The 18,203-nt window shown below is 44.4% G+C and overlaps 1 protein-coding gene across 1 annotated transcript in view; it reads left to right on the top strand.

Annotated features, from left to right (window-relative positions):
- Positions 1–1,623: 1,623 nt before the first annotated feature.
- LOC147455581 (uncharacterized) overlaps positions 1,624–18,203 on the top strand; it is a 55,201-nt gene continuing 38,621 nt past the window's right edge. The window contains exon 1 of the mRNA XM_086515285.1: positions 1,624–3,026. Within this exon, the coding sequence (XP_086371411.1) occupies positions 1,696–3,026 (1,331 nt within the window). The 5' untranslated portion in view covers positions 1,624–1,695. The remainder of the gene's footprint in view (positions 3,027–18,203) is intronic.

Here is an 18,203-nt window from a genome sequence, read left to right as displayed (position 1 = left end):
AATTACATTATAAAAAATTGTCTACTTGGCCGCTACATGTAAGACTCGGCATAGTGCAATCCATCTTCGTGGCATACATGCAATTTTCCTGTCATTATTGCATTGGCCACTTCGTCATCTTCGAGCTTTCATGTTTAGCATTTTGGAGCATTTCTTGTCTACTTGCTCCTAGAAATGCTCCCATTTATGAAATAGCTGCTGGTATGCACGTCAACTTCCAAAAGTCTAAACTTTTGCCATTGCACCTGATGGATTGGCATTCTATATTATGGCCAAGTGAGGTAGTGAAGCCGGATCAGATTGTGCAACATCTTGGATATCTGATGCCAAATGCTTGGATTGGGTTGAGAATAAAATTAGGTCTAAATTCCATTATTGAAAATTGTCTACCTGGTCATTACATGTAAGACTTAGAATAGTGAAATCCATCTTGGTGGCATACATGCAATTTTTCCTGCCATTATTGCATTGGCCATTTGGTCGTCTTCGGGCGTCCAAGTCAAATTGTTGCATAATGCCACATGCTTTCAAGATGAAGGCATGGATGATTGAATTTGGGAGGATGCCTCCTCTTTGAATCAAATGAAAAGAATCTAGAGCTTCTTTCCCATGCCCATGGACATACCCTACTACTATTGCAGACAAAGAGGTGACATGCCATACAAAGAGCTCGCATTAAAATGCTAAAAACAACGCAGTTCTCCCTAACATGTGCCCTTGTTGGGAATATCGTGTAGAGAGTGCGGTGATAAATAGGAACATAACCCTTCTATCCACTTTGGGTGCTCATATAATTTGGTACAACTCGGCTGAGCTAATGGATATAGATGCGTCAACACAAAAACTTTGAAAAAATGGTGTTTTCTCTCCAAGGTTGCAAGCATATTTGCTAGTAATTTCCCATATGGAACCATTGGGTCCTATTCATTCCATTTGGATTGATGCAAGTGATTAGAGTGCCTCTGTTAAAAAATGAGTCCTAGTTGTAGGGTGCATGCACACATAAGAACTTGGAAGTTGTGACCTTTTCTTGTTCATGTTTGGTGTGTAAGTGAATGATTATGCTAGTAAGTGAGCAACCCGACACGTGATGTTCAACCACGGCATCTTGGTCTACTGAGCTTCTACAGTTTATTGCATGCGAATATTTCTAGATTCATTCCTTGCGTGCTGATGGTGCACATAGAACCGCAAAACCAGTTATCACACCTTCCTATTCAAACCCAGAAGCTTGATGAGTTCTCAACGCTAACCACCTCAACCCGGTGCTTTTTGTGTTGCCATATCATCGCTATATAATGTAACAAAAAACAATTCTCGACCCCCTCCCTACCCCTCGTCCATGTGCCCTGTAGCTCGATGCTTAGGTTGGAGCCATCGCCTGCTGCTCAGGTTCATGCCATCACTTGTTGATCAGATTCGCTCAAAATTCGCAACAATGACACCGACCTCTCCTCTTTCGTTCGACCTCTGCTGCCATGCCGTGCACATGCCGGCTCTCTTTCCCCCCTCCCTTTCCTTTTAAAAAAAAAAACCCTTCCCTTTGCCCTTTTAAACTATTACCACCATTTGCCTATTTTACACCAGCTGGTACGCCCTTTTGACCCAACACTTTCTTCTCATCCACTTGCTAACAATGTGGGCAGATTTTTAGTATCAATGCTTAGCCTAGCCTAAGGAGCTTCCCACTTCAGCATGCAGGTGGTGGCGGGTGGCGTGGAGCCAAATACATCAACAGCTTTGCATGGTAGCAGCAGCGGAATGGCTCACTACAGGGCGATGATAATGCAGGTTCCAACGAGGATAAGGGCTGCTTTAGAGCCCTCTATTTCAAATGGCATGTGCCGATCCTCGCACATTTCATTGTTACGGTCTCTTCGCCCTGACTTCTATGCACAGCCGCAGCTACCCTGCTTCAGTTTTGAATGCAGGCTTACGCCTTTCATCCAAAACTTCCATTGTAGAGCATCCATCGCAGCGCCAAGTGAAGCAGGCACTCACGCCACGGTCCCTGATTATACAGAGGACCATGTGAACATGCGACGTAACGCAGGGCATTCGGTCGGGCGCCCACAAGCGCAGGGCGCTGATGCAATGAGCCCTGAATTCGCGGAGGCCTTGCAAGCCTTTGACAATCTTCATGCTCAGCTGCAAGCCTCCAGAATGTTGAATAAAATGGACCAGACTCAGTTGCATGCTCTTGAAGCCTCCTTAAGCAGTATGGAGGCAGTCATGTCCAAAACATCGCTTCATGAGTACTGGCAAATGGGTTCAGCATGGTTGAAGTTAGCTTGGCTGTACTCAGATGCTCCAAATGCTATCGAGGAGCCTGTAACCAGAGTGATTGCATCCGGACATCACGCATTGAAATTTCTTGAAGCTCTACAAACCCCAGTTTGGACTATTGTAAGCTGCTGCTATGTGCTAGGTCATGCTTATATGGAATCAAAACGGTTTGAGGATTCAATATACCACCTTGAGAAAGCAGCTTCAACAATAAAAGCTTTGGAGGCCAAGGGACAGCCCAATCCAGAGCAGACTCAGCTGGTTAATGCGGTACACATTCTTTTACCGGATGCCAAACTTCACTTTGGCCAGCATCTTTGTACTCGCGTTCGGGATTACCTGGGTGGAGACAAAGACTCTCAACCCTTTCTTTCAAGAGTGACAGAAGCGCTAGAACTTGTGAACGCAAAGACAGACCCAGATTCGATGGCTATGGCTGCAGAGCATGAAAATTGTCTGGGGATTTTCTATCTTCAATCACAGCAAGCTAATGAAGCTTTGCCTCATTTTAAGAATTCGCTCTCAAAGATCACAAGAGTACATGGCCAAGGCAACTCGAAGGTGGCGATAGCTCATAATCACCTTGGAGTTGCATACACAGAACTCTGCAAAATCAATGATGCTTTGAAACATTTTGAATCAGCCAAGAAGATTCTATCAAAATGCACGCTCGAGAAAGGAGATGGGACAGAAGTGACCCTCTACAACAATATCGCACAGGTGTATGCCCTTCGTGGCAGGTAATTAAGTTTGTCCTGTTGTCAGGCACATCACATGTGTTCATAGCATCATAAGCCACAGTTTTGTATGGGTAGCAGTTCCAACTCTTAATTTTTGTCAAGGGAAGCTTGTCACAAGCTGCCTATGAAATTCGAATATATCAGGTAGGGAGAGTTTACAGGAGACACATAGGCCAACCACAGTTGATGGCTTAAACTATACAATGAGTTTGACACTTAGTTGTTGCCATCCACAAATAAGTCCCAAACACAAGGAGATTGGGTATTGCTGTGCACAAACTTCGTGTGCGTGACATGACCCAGTCAATTCCAGTTAGGTAGCAGAACACGGAGAACACTAGTCAGCTCTTGACGTTAATTTTTTTTTTCTAAATGTCAATTATACATCTAGGTGTTAACTCATACATTCAAGGGAACTCCGGCTCTCGTGTTTCGGCACAAGTGGATTAAGGACATCTTAAACCTTTAACCCTAGGTGCTTTTTGATCTCTTTAGGTATAGGTGGCCCACATCTAAAATCCAGTTATTTTTGGATCTGTAACTTTTTGTGAGAGTATTGCCTTAGAAAGAATTGTACAATGCAAGCTGTTGCCTTCTAAATGTAATGCCCTGCGCAAAAAGATTTGAGATTCCTTCATATTGTTTTGATGGCACACACTCTAGACTGTAAAATTTAAAATGGCTCCATTCTCATTGGTTAGAAGATTTGGTTTTACATTGGAGTTATAAGACCGGTTAGAGTGCATAAGTTGAGGAAAGCAAGGCATTGGAGCGTAGAGATGAGTTAGAGAGACAATGGGATGAAAAGCAATGTATAGAACACAAGTTCGTGGGCTGTAGGATTCGGCTTCCTTCAGCGGTGTTTTATGCACACACCAGACTGATGGACTTCAGGTGGCCCCCTTTGTCATCGCTGTAGAAGATTTTCTGTCGGATTGGAGCTGTAAATAGAGGAAAGAGAGACAATGGAGCTAATGCAAGATTGACCACAGACCCATGTCCATGAGTGTAGATTCCTTCAGCATTGTCATTATATTCATGAGTCACATCATACTCGAGGACTTTAAATGGCCCCCCTTCCTTCACATGCCTCCTGGACAACAAGGTGGATGTGACTATGGGTGTGTGCATTCTTGGGGGTGTCCAATGGTTATGTGTATCTATGTATGTGGATATCTTGTGTGTGTGTGTGTGTGTGTGTATTTGTGGATGTGTGTGTTCTCATAGCCACAAGAAATAAGAAATGGATCCAGACCAGCAAAACGGTCTAAAAGGAGTTGCTTTTGGAAGAAGCTTCTCTTTACAAGAAGTTTCTTTTTAAGAAGAACTTGCTTTTTGGGAGGTGAGCTCTGCAATCGCTTCCAAGCTGATTTACTAGAGCCACCGCCTGGGCACACTTATGTAGGCTACAAGGCACCCCTAAATTAAGTGCCCAGTTTGCATTTCATCTGCTAAAGTACCAAAAGCTACCCCAAAAGCTGGCAGAAAAACTGGGCGACGGCTGCCATGTCAGCAGCCCGCAATTTGCGGTGCGTTTTGCGGAAGTAGTTGCCATGTCATCTGTATGCCGGATTATTAGCCTGGCATGTTTGTTTTAAGTGTCTAGTCATGCCACGTCATCATCACAATTTGTGACATATATCCCCAAATCCCCCCCCTCCCCCCGCGCCCCTCCTCTTGAAAGAAGAATAATCACCTTCGATTACGCTTGCAATACAGACAAAGGCCAGAAGCTAGCTCAGTGGACAGTGACTTTAACCACACAGACACCGGACTACACACATCTAGCACTTGCGCAAAGACACCAGTCAATGAACAATTATCATTACATAATACATTCACGTCATTATCCCTGTTGAGATCTCAGATACGAATCATGATCATTGTAACTTATTTTGCAGTCACATCTAGACCGTGCTGATCTTTTCACGGATGTCGATCTACTAAATCTCGTTACTATCATATTCACATCACTGTTCATGTGAAATGATAAAATGCTGCAGTCATTTCATCTTTTCGAAACACTCAAAACATACATGCATGAGAATGCACATGTAACAAGTTCTTTTTAGGAATTTCCATTTCAATGTACATTTTTCATAAAATCATTTCTTAGAATACTTAGCCTATTAATACTCCTAAAATCTCATAGAGAAATTAGTGACTTCATTCCTTCTAGGTGATCTGTGACAAAGTTTTTAGGAATTTCCATTTCAATGTACATTTTTCATAAAATCATTTCTTAGAATACTTAGCCTATTAATACTCCTAAAATCTCATAGAGAAATTAGTAACTTCATTCCTTCTAGGTGATCTGTGACAAAGGTGTGGAGTAGCTCCCCTCGTGTAGCACGCACTGTGCCAAATTCAGCCCATTGCTTTAATGTGCACTTTTGAAATAGTCGGAGCTAGACGAAGAGCCTCAAGGTACAACTCTAGTAACCAAGGAGAACAAATATTGGCAGGCCAACTTACCTTTCACTTTACTTTTGTTGTGTGCTAGGACCTCTATTAGAAGGAGAATTCTCTAGTCTTTGTTGTTGCTCTTGCTCCCTGATCTCTGGCACCTCACCCTTGAAAGGTATCAAGAGACTCACATGAAAGGCATTGTGAATCTTCCAAGTATTTGGCAACTTCAGTTGGAAGGATACATTGTTGATCTTTTTTTGATTGTGGAAGGGCCCATAGTATTGCATACTAAGCTTTGGAGAAAGCCTCTCCTTATTCTTTCTCTTCCGTAGACTTGCTTTCTTAAATCGGAGTAGTACCCAATCATTCTCCTTCAACTGCAAGTCGCATTGATGCTTGTCTGTTGCCTTCTTATGTTAGGGAATAAAGGCCTAAGTGCCTTGTACTTATAACTTATAAGTTAAAAAGACTTATAAGTGAGGGGGCCCAAGTGTGAATGGCCCCCTAGTCACTTACTCATATACTCAAATGTGAAGCCCAAAAGAAGATAGCGTGACTTCTCCCAAATTCAATGAGCTCTCTCTCTCTCTCACGTTTTTCCTGCGCAAGCTTCTTCTGCGCCACTCTTCCCTTCTCCTTCACTCTCATTGCATAGGACATCAAGTGGGCTCTCTCTATTCAACCGTTTTCGATCAACTCTGTCGCGAAGGGATCCTCTCACCGTGTAGAATCGACCTCCGGTGACAGTTTCCCCAAAATCAGGGTTTCAAAAACTGGCGAACAGCAGCCTATTTCTGCTGAAATTGACCAATTTCGGGGTCAATTTGATGCAATTTCATTAGGGCAAGTCTCACAAGTCAATCTTACAGGTGTTTCCACCAACGAGGTTCTGAAATTCAGCAAAACAAGTGTTTACAGGTCTGATTTTTGCCCTAAAACAGGGAATTTCAGCAAGCAAATGATGTATACACCTTGTGGAAACCTTTGGTAAGGGTTTGGCAGTGAATGTACGCTGTTTTGGGGTGATTTCGCGTGAAATTTGCTCGCTGTTTTTCTGTAACAGGAAGCTGTTTTTTGCCCGATTGCGCACATTTGGGCGTGTTTAGGTCGGCAAAACAGGGTTTCAGTGTTTGCAATCACTCAGAATGGCTTCTAGCAATGAAAGTGGCAATTTGTTGCACATTCGCAAGCTTGAAGGTGCCCATAACTTTGCTATATGGAAGAAGCAATGTTATAATGTGATGTTGCAGAAGAAACAGGCGAAACCTATTAAGTTACAGGGTGTGAAACCGGTTGATATGGAGGTTGAAGAATGGGAAGAAGTGGACGAGTTGGCTCGTTCCACGATCATGCTTTCGGTGTCTGACAATTTACTCTTCAATGTAGAGAATGAGCAGACAGCATGGGGCATGTGGAAGCGTTTAGACGAGTTGTATGCACAGCAGAGTGCTACCAGTAAAGTGTATTGGCTTAAGAAGCTTATGGATCTCCGCATGAAGGAGGGCACGCACATGTCAGTGCACCTCAATGAATTCAATTCTATTTTCAGCCAACTGACAGAGATGAAATTCACGATTGATGAGGAGTTCAAAGCTACTTTTCTGCTATGCACATTGCCCGAGAGTTGGGATGTATTCCGGACAGCTCTTAGTAACTCAAGTGCTTCACTTAAGTATGCAGATGTAGAGAGTTCTCTCTTGATGGAAGAGATGAACAGGAAGAACACCACAGGTGGGTCTTCTAATGCATTGCACTTGAGAGGCAGGTCTCAACAGAGGGAGAAATCTGACAGTAAGGACAGGGCACGCAGCAAATCTCGTAGGAAAGATGTTGTGTGTCATCATTGTGGAAAGAAAGGGCATTATAAACGGGAATGCTATGAGTGGAAGAAAGAGAAGAACAAGGGTGCTGAAACTGATGCAAAGAACAAGGGAAATGCCAAGAAGAGCACTGTGTTGATTGAGGAAATCAATGTTGCTAGTAGTTGTGACAGTGACAGCAGCACTGATGTACTCAATGCCTCTTCTGTGGATGCACATACCCTTGCTATGGGTTCTGATGTGGACATGCATACTTGGATTCTTGATTCAGGTGCCTCCTTTCATGTAACACCTCATAGGGATTGGTTTACACAGTACTCAGGTGAGGTGCAGGGCACTGTTTATTTGGGAGACAACTATGCATGTGACATTGCAGGTATTGGCAGTGTCCAGTTTTCTTTTGCTGATGGTATGACTTTTGTTTTGCACAAAGTGCGTCATGTGCCACAACTCAAGAAGAGTTTGATTAGTACAGGGCAGCTAGATGATGCAGGCTATCACACCACTTTTGGTGATAGCAAGTGGAAAATTTGTAAAGGGGCCCGGATTGTAGCCAAGGGTTGTAAATCGGACACTTTGTATCCTTTGCATGTATCTAGTGTGCGTGACCATGTTGTCGCCGTAACCAAGCAGCCAAGTGTTTCTTTGTGGCATGGCCGGTTGGGACACATGAGTAAAAGAGGAATGGAAACTCTGTCTCGTTGTGGTTATTTGCCGTGTTTGAGGTATGCTGATTTTTCTCATTGTGAGCACTGTATTTATGGTAAGCACAGTCAAACACCGCACAAAAGGTCTATTTCTTTGAAGTCTGACAGGTTAGACTTAGTGCATTCCGATGTATGTGAAATGCCACAGTTGTCCTTAGGGGGAAAGAAATATTTTGTCTCGTTTATCGATGATGCTACACGTAAGGTGTGGGTGTATCCAATACGTGCTAAAAGCGATGTTTTGGATACTTTCAAGAAGTTTCTTGCGTTTGTTGAGAATCAAACTGACAAGAAGCTTAGGTCTTTGCGCTCAGACAATGGGGGGGAGTATGTATCAAAAGCATATATTGACTTTTGTGCTACTAAAGGTATTAAAAGAGAGCTCACGGCTCCTTTTAATCCCTCTCAAAATGGAGTTGCAGAGAGGTTGAACCGGACTATCCAAGAGAAAGTTCGGAGTATGCTGTCACATGCTGCATTACCTCATGGTTTTTGGGCAGAAGCTGTGCAAACAGCTATTCACTTGATTAATCGCTCACCTAGCAAGGCTTTGGGTGGAAAGGTGCCTGAGGAGGTGTGGTCTGGCAAGCCACCCTCATATGCACATTTAAGAGTGTTTGGTTGTGAGGCCTATGTTCACATCCGGAGTGAACTGCGCACCAAACTAGAACCAAAGTCTCATAAATGTATTTTCCTAGGATATGGTGGGGATGGTGAAATGGGGTATAGATTATGGGATCCCGCATTACGGAAAATCATACGCAGCAATGATGTCATCTTCAATGAGGATTGCATGCACAAACAGCCCACAAAGGTCGAGGAAGTGTGCCGCGTTGTTTTTGGTGAAGATGTTACATATGGACAGCCAAGAAGGCCCAATGTTCAGCAGCCTTTACATGCTGAAAATGGTGCTGAAAATCAGCCATTAGCTGCTGAAAATCAGCCCCAACAAGTTGCCATTGATGCACCACAGGTAGGAGAACAGGTTGATGCTCCTAGACCGCCCGTTGTTGCGATGCAACCGGCTGAACAGCCTGCTGTTTTTGATGGTTTACAGGCTGAAAATCCACCTGTTATGGATCATTGGGTGCGTAGGTCTACTCGGGTGACAAGGCCCCCCGATAGATATGAACCGTCTTTGGACTATGTCATGCTTACTGATTGTGGTGAGCCGTCTTGCTATAAAGAGGCTATGCAACGGGAAGACAGTAAGAAATGGTTCAAAGCAATGGTTTCGGATATGCAGTCTTTGGAGAAAAACCATACATGGGACTTGGTTGATTTGCCTAAAGGGCATAAGGCTCTGCCATGTAAATGGGTTTACAAGACCAAGGTCACATCTGATGCTTCCTCTAAGTACAAAGCACGTTTGGTTGCTAAAGGGTACAAGCAAAAGCATGGTGTGGATTTTGATGAGATTTTTTCTCCTGTTGTAAAGCTTGCCACATTACGTCTTGTTTTAGGCCTGGTTGCTTCTGAAGATATGGAGTTAAAGCAAATGGATGTCAAAACAGCGTTTTTGCATGGCGATTTGCTTGAGATGATCTATATGATGCAGCCAGAAGGTTTTGTGTCAAAGGGGCAAGAGAAGAAAGTATGTAGACTCTTGAAGAGCTTGTATGGTTTGAAACAGTCTCCCCGTGCATGGTATCACAAGTTTGATACATTCATGAGGTCTCAAGGATACAAAAGAAGTAATTTTGATCACTGTTTGTATATCAAAACGGCAAGTGATGGATCTCTTCTATTGCTGATTTTGTATGTTGATGACATGCTTATTGCGGGTAACAATGTCACGGAGTTGGATGCACTACAGCAAAGCTTAAAGAATCACTTTGACATGAAGGATCTTGGTAATGCTAATCATATTTTGGGCATGCGTATCTCTCGAGATAGACTCAACAGGCGTCTGTATCTATCTCAACGAGATTATGTTAATAAGGTGCTACATCGTTTTCATATGGATGGGGGAAAGGCACTTGGTACTCCGCTGCCTCCATATGTAAAACTGACTGCACATGGCTGCCCAAACACAGATGATATGCGGGCTGAAATGGCCAAGATTCCTTATGCATCAGCCGTTGGCAGTTTGATGTATGCTATGGTTGCTACACGTCCGGACATTGCATTTGCGGTGGGAGTAGTAAGCAGGTACATGAGCAATCCTGGCAAAAAGCATTGGGAAGCAGTGAAGTGTATCTTGAGATACTTGAAAGGCACTAAAGACTTGTGCATTTGTTTTGGGAAGAGTGAGACATCTGTGCATGGCTTTACAGATGCAGATTTTGCTGGACATCCAGATTGCAGGAAGTCTACCTCTGGATATGTGTTTACATTCACAGGAGGTGCAGTTTCTTGGATTTCTAAACTGCAAAAATGTGTTGCTTTGTCTACCACTGAGGCTGAGTATGTGGCTGCCACTGAGGCATGCAAAGAAGCTTTGTGGCTCATGCGTTTGGTAGAAGAGCTTGGCATTAAGTCACCGGTTCCTGTGCTACACTGTGATAGTCAGAGTGCTATTATGCTTGCAAGGAATCCTGTTTTTCATGCCAAGACAAAGCACATAGAGGTGAAGTATCATTTTATCAGGAGTGTGCTTGATGACAAGAGCATTACACTTGTCAAGGTGCACACAGATGACAATCCTGCAGATCTTTTGACCAAGAGTCTTCCAGCAGAGCGGTTTGCATATTGCCGTCAGATGATGGGTGTTGGATGAGTAAGTGCATGATCAGCTGTTGTATCATAGTTAGCTGATTCTTTGATCTCCCAAGGTACATTGCCTTTAGGTGGGAGGTTGTTAGGGAATAAAGGCCTAAGTGCCTTGTACTTATAACTTATAAGTTAAAAAGACTTATAAGTGAGGGGGCCCAAGTGTGAATGGCCCCCTAGTCACTTACTCATATACTCAAATGTGAAGCCCAAAAGAAGATAGCGTGACTTCTCCCAAATTCAACGAGCTCTCTCTCTCTCTCACGTTTTTCCTGTGCAAGCTTCTTCTGCGCCACTCTTCCCTTCTCCTTCACTCTCATTGCATAGGACATCAAGTGGGCTCTCTCTCCTGCTCCCCCACATCTTATGCGGTGCTTGAGACTTCTCCAAAGCCTCCTTCACCTTAGCAAAAGCAGCCTTCAGGTCCTGTGTGTATTTATGTGCTTCAAAAATCATGTCCTTGGTGCATAGAATCGGTGGAACCTTTCTGACACCCTTGACAATCTCAAATGGTGCCTTCCTGGTAGGGGTTTGAACAATGGTGCTGGAGGCAAACTCCACCAATGACAAATACTTCTCCTTTTGAAGGTATGTAACTATGACCTGTCTGATCATGGACATTCTTCTAAAGGCTCACAAAGTCAGAGGCTAGATCCCAAGCTAATTAATATTGACACTGACCTGTAGCGGTAGCTTGTCTGCGTGGCTCAAGTACAATGTGCACGCGACATTGGCTGTTGAATCTGTGGATTATGGTCCAAATACCATCATGCTCACTTTGAGTCTTCGGAAGATCAAAGATAAAATCCACTGCTTTACTATTCCATGGTCGATCCAGAATAGGTAAAGGTTGTAGGAGTAGTGCCGATTTGTTTCTGTCAAACTTTACCTTCTGACACACAAACAAGTGTGCACAAACTCGTCCATGTCCTTCTTGAGTTGAAGCCAATAGAAATACTTTTCCACTCCCTTCAATGTGCCCTCGATGCCTCTATGCCTAATAAAATGAGGATTGTTGTAATAAACTTGGGCATCCCAAGTTGAGAATCTGACACGACACACGAGAGAATCACTTAAAAATACTTTACACTTAAATCACAGTTCAATTGAGCCGACACGGCCCGACGTAGTTTCGTGCTTATAGAGAGATTGTCCTGTATTTTTCCTCTTGCCTTCCATAAATAAGTACTAGATAGTTTTATTTATTTTTATTTTTACTTGTTTTGCCCCGAACCCTTGAAAAGGTGCAAGTGGACATTGCATGGCCAGTGTGAAACGGCTGCGGTCGAATAGGTTTCTCACATCCGGAGTCTAGGTCGGGCCAGTTAGCACTGATTCTGATAAGTATGGAAGCTTGTGTGCGCCAAATGAAGTCTGGGCCACTCGGAAAGTCACTTATAACTTTATAAGTCAGTGGGAACTAGAGAATTAACTTAAAGGGGCAAACTGGACACTTGGCAGGAGGAGAGCTGCCTGCAGGACACCTCAACAAGAGGAGGCGCCCAAGAGAGAGAGGGGGCTCATTTTTTACTCATAAGTGACCTACAGTGTGTGTGAGTAGTGGGTGCAGGTCTACAGCTTTAATGGAAAGCTTGCCTTCTCCTCTGTCTCATGTAGCGCGATGATTTGCTCTCGTGCATCTCTCTCTCCCCTTTGGCACATATGGTAATGCCCCACTAGTTGGGCTACTCAGATGGACATGTACATTCTGGGGGTTTATGCGCGTTTGCCAAGGCAAGAGCCTTCTGACAAGAGCCTTCTGAACAGGAACCGGATTAGCTAATTAGTAATCCCTGACAGGTATGCACAGTTCCATCGTGAAAGATTGCGAGTTCGGAGAAACTTGTCCAATTCACAGGGGAATTGTCCCATTGTGTGCGGGAGCCCTTGGGACACGCGTGGGCATGTTTGCTCCGCTAAAAATGATCCGAAACAGGGAATTACAGCCTGCTCTGTTTTTTTTGCAGGTTTAGGGTTTCGCACCTAAGCTACAAGGGAACACCAGGGAGCCTCGTGAGAGCCTTGGGATGCGTGTATAGGCTTTTGGGCACCCGGCAGTGAAAAACAGAGAATTACAGCCCGCTGAATTTCTGTGACAGCTCACCAGAAAGCTTCCAGATAGCGAGGGAATCCTCCCTAGACAGGTTCTTTTGACTTATATGGGTTTTTGCGCCGTTATGTTGCCGAAAGCAGGTTGAAAACCTGCGTTTTCAGCCCTCGCCAGGTTTGGACAGCTTTGTGAAAGCCTTGTACTAAGTGGTCGGATCGTCTACCTTAAATTAATAAAGAAATACCGAAAGGGGCGCCAGTCTTTGGGGTCTACAGGGTGTCGGTCTCGTGTGCGCAGTGACATTCTAGTCGCTAGACGCAATCAGTGCTCTGTGTAAAGTTAACAGGTAATTGGAATAGTACCGCCCTCTACGTTGTACAGGCCGGTTATATGGTTCCATTGCCGGGATAGTCACTTTTTCTTCAAAAAGTGCAGCGTAGATTGTTGTGGGTGAAAGGAAAACACAGAGCTTGTCGTTATGGCAAAGAAGAGAGACCAAGTACCTGAAGAGGGATCTTTCTCACATGGCATAGAGAAAGTTCCTTCAACTCTTCAAGAAGAGGACAGGTTGTTTAGAGCTCAACTGCGTTGCTGCATGGACATGTTTCAACAGTTGGCTAGCAACCCAAGGATGCAGGAGTTCTTACAGACTCCGACACAGGGTTTTCAGCCTCCTACACAGGGCATGACTGAGCCGTTGCAGGAAAAGGAGATTTCCAATGCGCAGAGGACTCATGATGCTCGAGGGAAAGCCCATGTGGTTGAGCAATTGGCGGTGTCCAATGATCCAAAGCAACTTGCTTTAGCTGGACAGGAACCGTTTGTGAATGGTCGAGGGAGTAATGAACAGGCTATGCATCAGACCCTTCCATTACCTAATACTTATCCTGGTTATTTTGGAGGTGGTTCAGTGTTTCAAGCTATGGCTGGACCTTCCACAGGTTATATGCCAAGGAATGTGTTCGGGACAATGCAAACAGTCATGGGTAATCCTATGTACGCAAACATGGGTGTCCAACCAGGTTTTCAAGGTGCCTATGGCCAATTTCGAGTGCCTGGAACACAATTTGATATGGCTGGTTTCTTGCAGCCATACGTACAAAATGCAGATACGACAGGTAAAACAGTTGATGCGAGTGCTGGAATGAACAATAATAAAGCACCACTGCTCCAGGCACCTGTTTATGATAATGTGGCTCCTTTGAGTCAGCCTAAGGATTACAAGGAAGGTGAGCAGGAAGTGAAGTTTGAAACTTTCAGAGGAACCGAGGATCAATTGAAGGCTTTGACCTTCATACATCAGTTCGATGCAGCGTATGCTGGAGGAAACTTCACGTAATCCTCAAAGATACGCAAGGCTGCCACTTTCTTGAAAGGAAATGCGCTTCAATGGTGGACGGCATTGTTGAACCAGGGTCAAGCCCCAACAACGTGGGTCCAATTCAAACAGCTTTTTCAAAGATACGCAAGGCTGCCACTTTCTTGAAAGGAAATGCGCTTCAACGGTGGACCGCACTGTTGAACCAGGGTCAAGCCCCTACAACGTGGGTCCAATTCAAACAGCTTTTTGTGCCTGCATGGTTGACAAACACTTTTGAAGTGGATGTGATGACAGAATGGCACGAGTTGAATGCTAAACAGTGTGCAAATCTGGAAGAGTACAATAAACAGTTTTGGGCCGCACTGTTGCGAGTCACCTCTTACAGGTTTGTGCCATTGCCAGAACAGATTGAGAAGTACTGTTGCGGGTTGCCCAAGAAAATCAGGGACTATTGCACAAAGACTATTGTCATGGATATGTTTCAGTTGATAGAGAATGCAAGAGTGGCCAGCAATCTGTCGAAGGGAGATTCCGATGGATTTTATAGCCACAAGAAAGGGTCCTAGGGTAAACAGTTTTCAGCCAAGGGCAATGTTGCAGCAAAGCCTTCTGAGCCTCCCACAAAGAAGCCCTCCACTGAAGAAGCTGATACGTCCAAGAAGCAGTCTAAATCTTCTTCGGGACGAGAACAAGGACAAAAAAGGCATTTTTCTGGCAAAACCTTTGAAGAAAGGAAAGCTCTTAGGGAGGCCAAGAAATGCTACATTTGTGAATAGGAAGGACATTTTGCAAAGGATAAGGATGACAAGCCAAACCATAAAGGCAAGAAGCCAAAGTCGAGTGCAGGACTTGTCCCAGATTTGGTTGGAGACCAGCCAAACACAGATGCCACGGAGCTGTGCAGAGCTTGGGGCAAAGTTAGAGACCAGACAGTGCTGGTTTTCTTTGATCTAGGAGCCCTTGCAAATTTCATATCACCAGAATTGGCATCAGAGTTGGGCATTCGTGCAGAGGAGATGGGTATGACAGGGGAAGCAGGTTTGGCATCCCCAGGTCATTCAGAGCCAGTTACTCCCATTTTGGGGAAGCTTTGTCTGCACATTCAGAGCTATGTGGATGCGGAAAATTTTATAATATGCCACTTGAGGGCTGTGATGTCTTACTGGGTATCCCATGGTGTACCAGGTTGCATGCTATGGTAGATACTTACAACAAAAAGATTACCCTTGTATATAAAGGAAAGACTCATGTCCTTGATGTAAAGCTTAAAGGCGAGTTTGTTCCAATTGTTTCTGCTTCTGCTATTTCATCTGTGCAAAAAAAGTACCTGAAGTTGTATCTAATTTGTCTACCTTAGATAAAGACAGGTCAACTTTTTTGAGGGGTTTCAATGATTGTTTTTCGGACTCTTTTGCCAGGAGAGTTACCTCCTGAGAGACCTGAGGATCATACCATAGATCTTGTGCTAGGTTCTAGTCCACCGAATAGACCACCATACAGGGTTAGTGCAGCCCAGCAGAACGAGATTATGAGTCAAGTCAACGAGCTTTTAGAGAAGGGGCTGATTCAGCCCAGTTCATCCCCTTTTTGTTCGCATGTACTCTTAGTGCAGAAGTGTTAGGTGCAGCGGAATGATTGTTTGCACTTTGCTCAAGATGAGTGCTCCGAACTGTGCTCAAGGTTCCTTTTAGTTCTTATGTAAGGGAGAGCCTTCCGTTCTTAATGGAAAGTGCTATGATCACAAACAAAGTGAAGGGACACTGTGCGTGCAAGTGTATGAGACTGAGAGAAAGAGAGAAGAGAGATACGACACCAGAGACGTTGTAAAATCCTTCTCCGAAGGCCCCTCTCTTGTCGGCGAGAGTGGTCTACTTATGATTGCACAATCGGGTACAAACTGAATGCATGTGCTGATGCAACCGGGGACTATGCCGATGATGACGACGACTTTAGGGCTGAAATCTGCGGTCTTCCAACTGCTGTCCATAAACACGCTATGGCTGAAAATCTGGGACTGTTTCGGTGGCTGAAAATGACTGTTTTGGCTGCGTTTTTGAGGTCTGAAAATGGGGGATCTTCTGCAATGTCTAGGGCTGAATCTGCTACTGTCACTTTAGGCTGAAAATGAAAACGCTGGCAGGTTTAGGGATCGTTAGCAAAAAACGCTAGGCAATATAGGAAGCTTGGCGATGACTGCAACTGGAAACGCCAAGGAACTGTGGAAGGTGCTGATGAAGACCAAAACGCTATGCTGATGGAGGAGCTAGCGCTATGCAAAAACGCTAGGGCTGAGTGTGGCGATTGTTGGAATTAGGGTTGCAGAGAAACACACACAGCTTGGAGAAGACGAAGGAAGCTCAAGGCACACAATAGAGAGTGTATTCCTTAGTGTGCAATGGAAAGATAGATAGCCCTAGAGTGATGGGCGTATATACAATGCACGGGGGAAAAAACCTCCTAAAGAGGGAAAAAATGCCCCGGCGGTCCTAGTGTGTTCACACACATCACTACCACATGTATATGGTAACAAATCCCCCCTGGAGTGATGCGGTGAACGAGAGCTGGCACATGAGTAAAGGGAAGTGCCAAGCCCTGAGGACAGGATCAGTCCACAAAGGGGAGTAAGCCCAAAGCTTTGCGGAAAGCTTCAAGCTTCTCACGAGACAATGCCTTTGTGAAAAGATCTGCAAGGTTGTCCTGTGTTGGCACATAAGCCAAGCTGATCTCTCCTGCTGAGAGCCTCTCCCTGACATAGTGGTAATGCACCTCAATGTGCTTTGTGCGAGCATGAAAAACTGGGTTCCTCGCAACTGCCAATGCGCTCTGACTGTCAGTGTAGATAGTGTTGGCAGTGTCCTGTCCAACACCCAAGTCAGCCATAAGGCGTCTGAGCCATACACACTCAACCGTAGCTGTGAAGACTGCCCTGTACTCAGCCTCACAACTCGAAGTGGCCACAGTAGGTTGCTTCTTGCTCAACCATGATATACATGAACTGCCAAGCATGAAACAAAAACCACTTGTGGACACTCGCGTGTCAAAACAACCAGCCCAATCTGAGTCCGAAAAAGCATGTAAGTCTGGCGGCAATGATCCCCCCTTGGGATAAAACAAGCCAAGATGTAAAGTGCCACTAAGGTAGCGGAAAATCCTCTTGACAGCCTGCCAATGCTTAGACCCTGGGCTATGCATAAATCTGCTGACCTGCGAGACTGCAAACTGAATATCTGGCCTCGTGTTGCATACATAAATGAGGCAGCCAACAGCAGTTTGGTAAAGAGTGACATCAGCAGGATCGCCAGCATCATGTAGACTCAACTTCAAACCTGTTTCCATGGGAGTGGCAATAGGTTTGCAATCCTCAAGTCCAAACTTACATAGCAATGTCTCTATGTAACTTTTCTGACACAAGGCAATACCACCATCACACTGCTTAAACTGTATACCCAAGTAATGATGCAACAGCCCCAAATCTTTCATCTTGAAAGTAGCATTCAAATCAGCCTTAAATTCAGCAATATGTCTCTCATTTGGTCCAGTGATCAGCAAATCATCAACATAAAGAACCACAATGAGAAATACATCATCCTCACGCTTTACATACAATGTGCTTTCTGTTGGACTGTTACGAAAGCCTCGTTTAACCAAATGAGTGTCAGCTTTCTCATACCAAGCACGAGGAGATTGCTTCAACCCATACAAAGCCTTCTTACATTTGCACACTTTGTCCTCTTGTCCTTTTATGACAAAACCGCGAGGCTGCGTTACATAAACTTCCTCAAATATGTCACCATTCAAGAAAGCAGTAACAATGTCTGATTGATGTACATCCCAACCAAAATGAGCTGCCAATGCACATAGAAAACGCACAGTAGTCATACGACAAGTGGGAGCAAAAGTCTCTTCATAATCTATGCCTTTTTGTTGTGCATAACCCTTTGCAACAAGTCGAGCCTTATGGCGATCGATCTCACCATCCGGCTTGCGTTTCAACTTGTAAACCCACTTCGTTCCAATGGCCTTTTTGCCAGTAGGCAAATCACATAAAGTCCATGTGTCATTCTCTATAAGTGCATCATATTCTGATTTCATGGCAGCAATCCAATTTTCTGAATTCTGTGCTTCATCAAAGGACAGAGGCTCCTCAACATCATGTAA

The sequence above is a fragment of the Adiantum capillus-veneris genome, chromosome 6, assembly GCF_014529385.1.
Source record: "Adiantum capillus-veneris isolate H3 chromosome 6, ASM1452938v2, whole genome shotgun sequence".
NCBI lineage: Eukaryota > Viridiplantae > Streptophyta > Polypodiopsida > Polypodiales > Pteridaceae > Adiantum > Adiantum capillus-veneris.
Note: the sequence above shows the minus strand (reverse complement) of the source record. Positions and strands in the feature narration are given on the sequence as shown.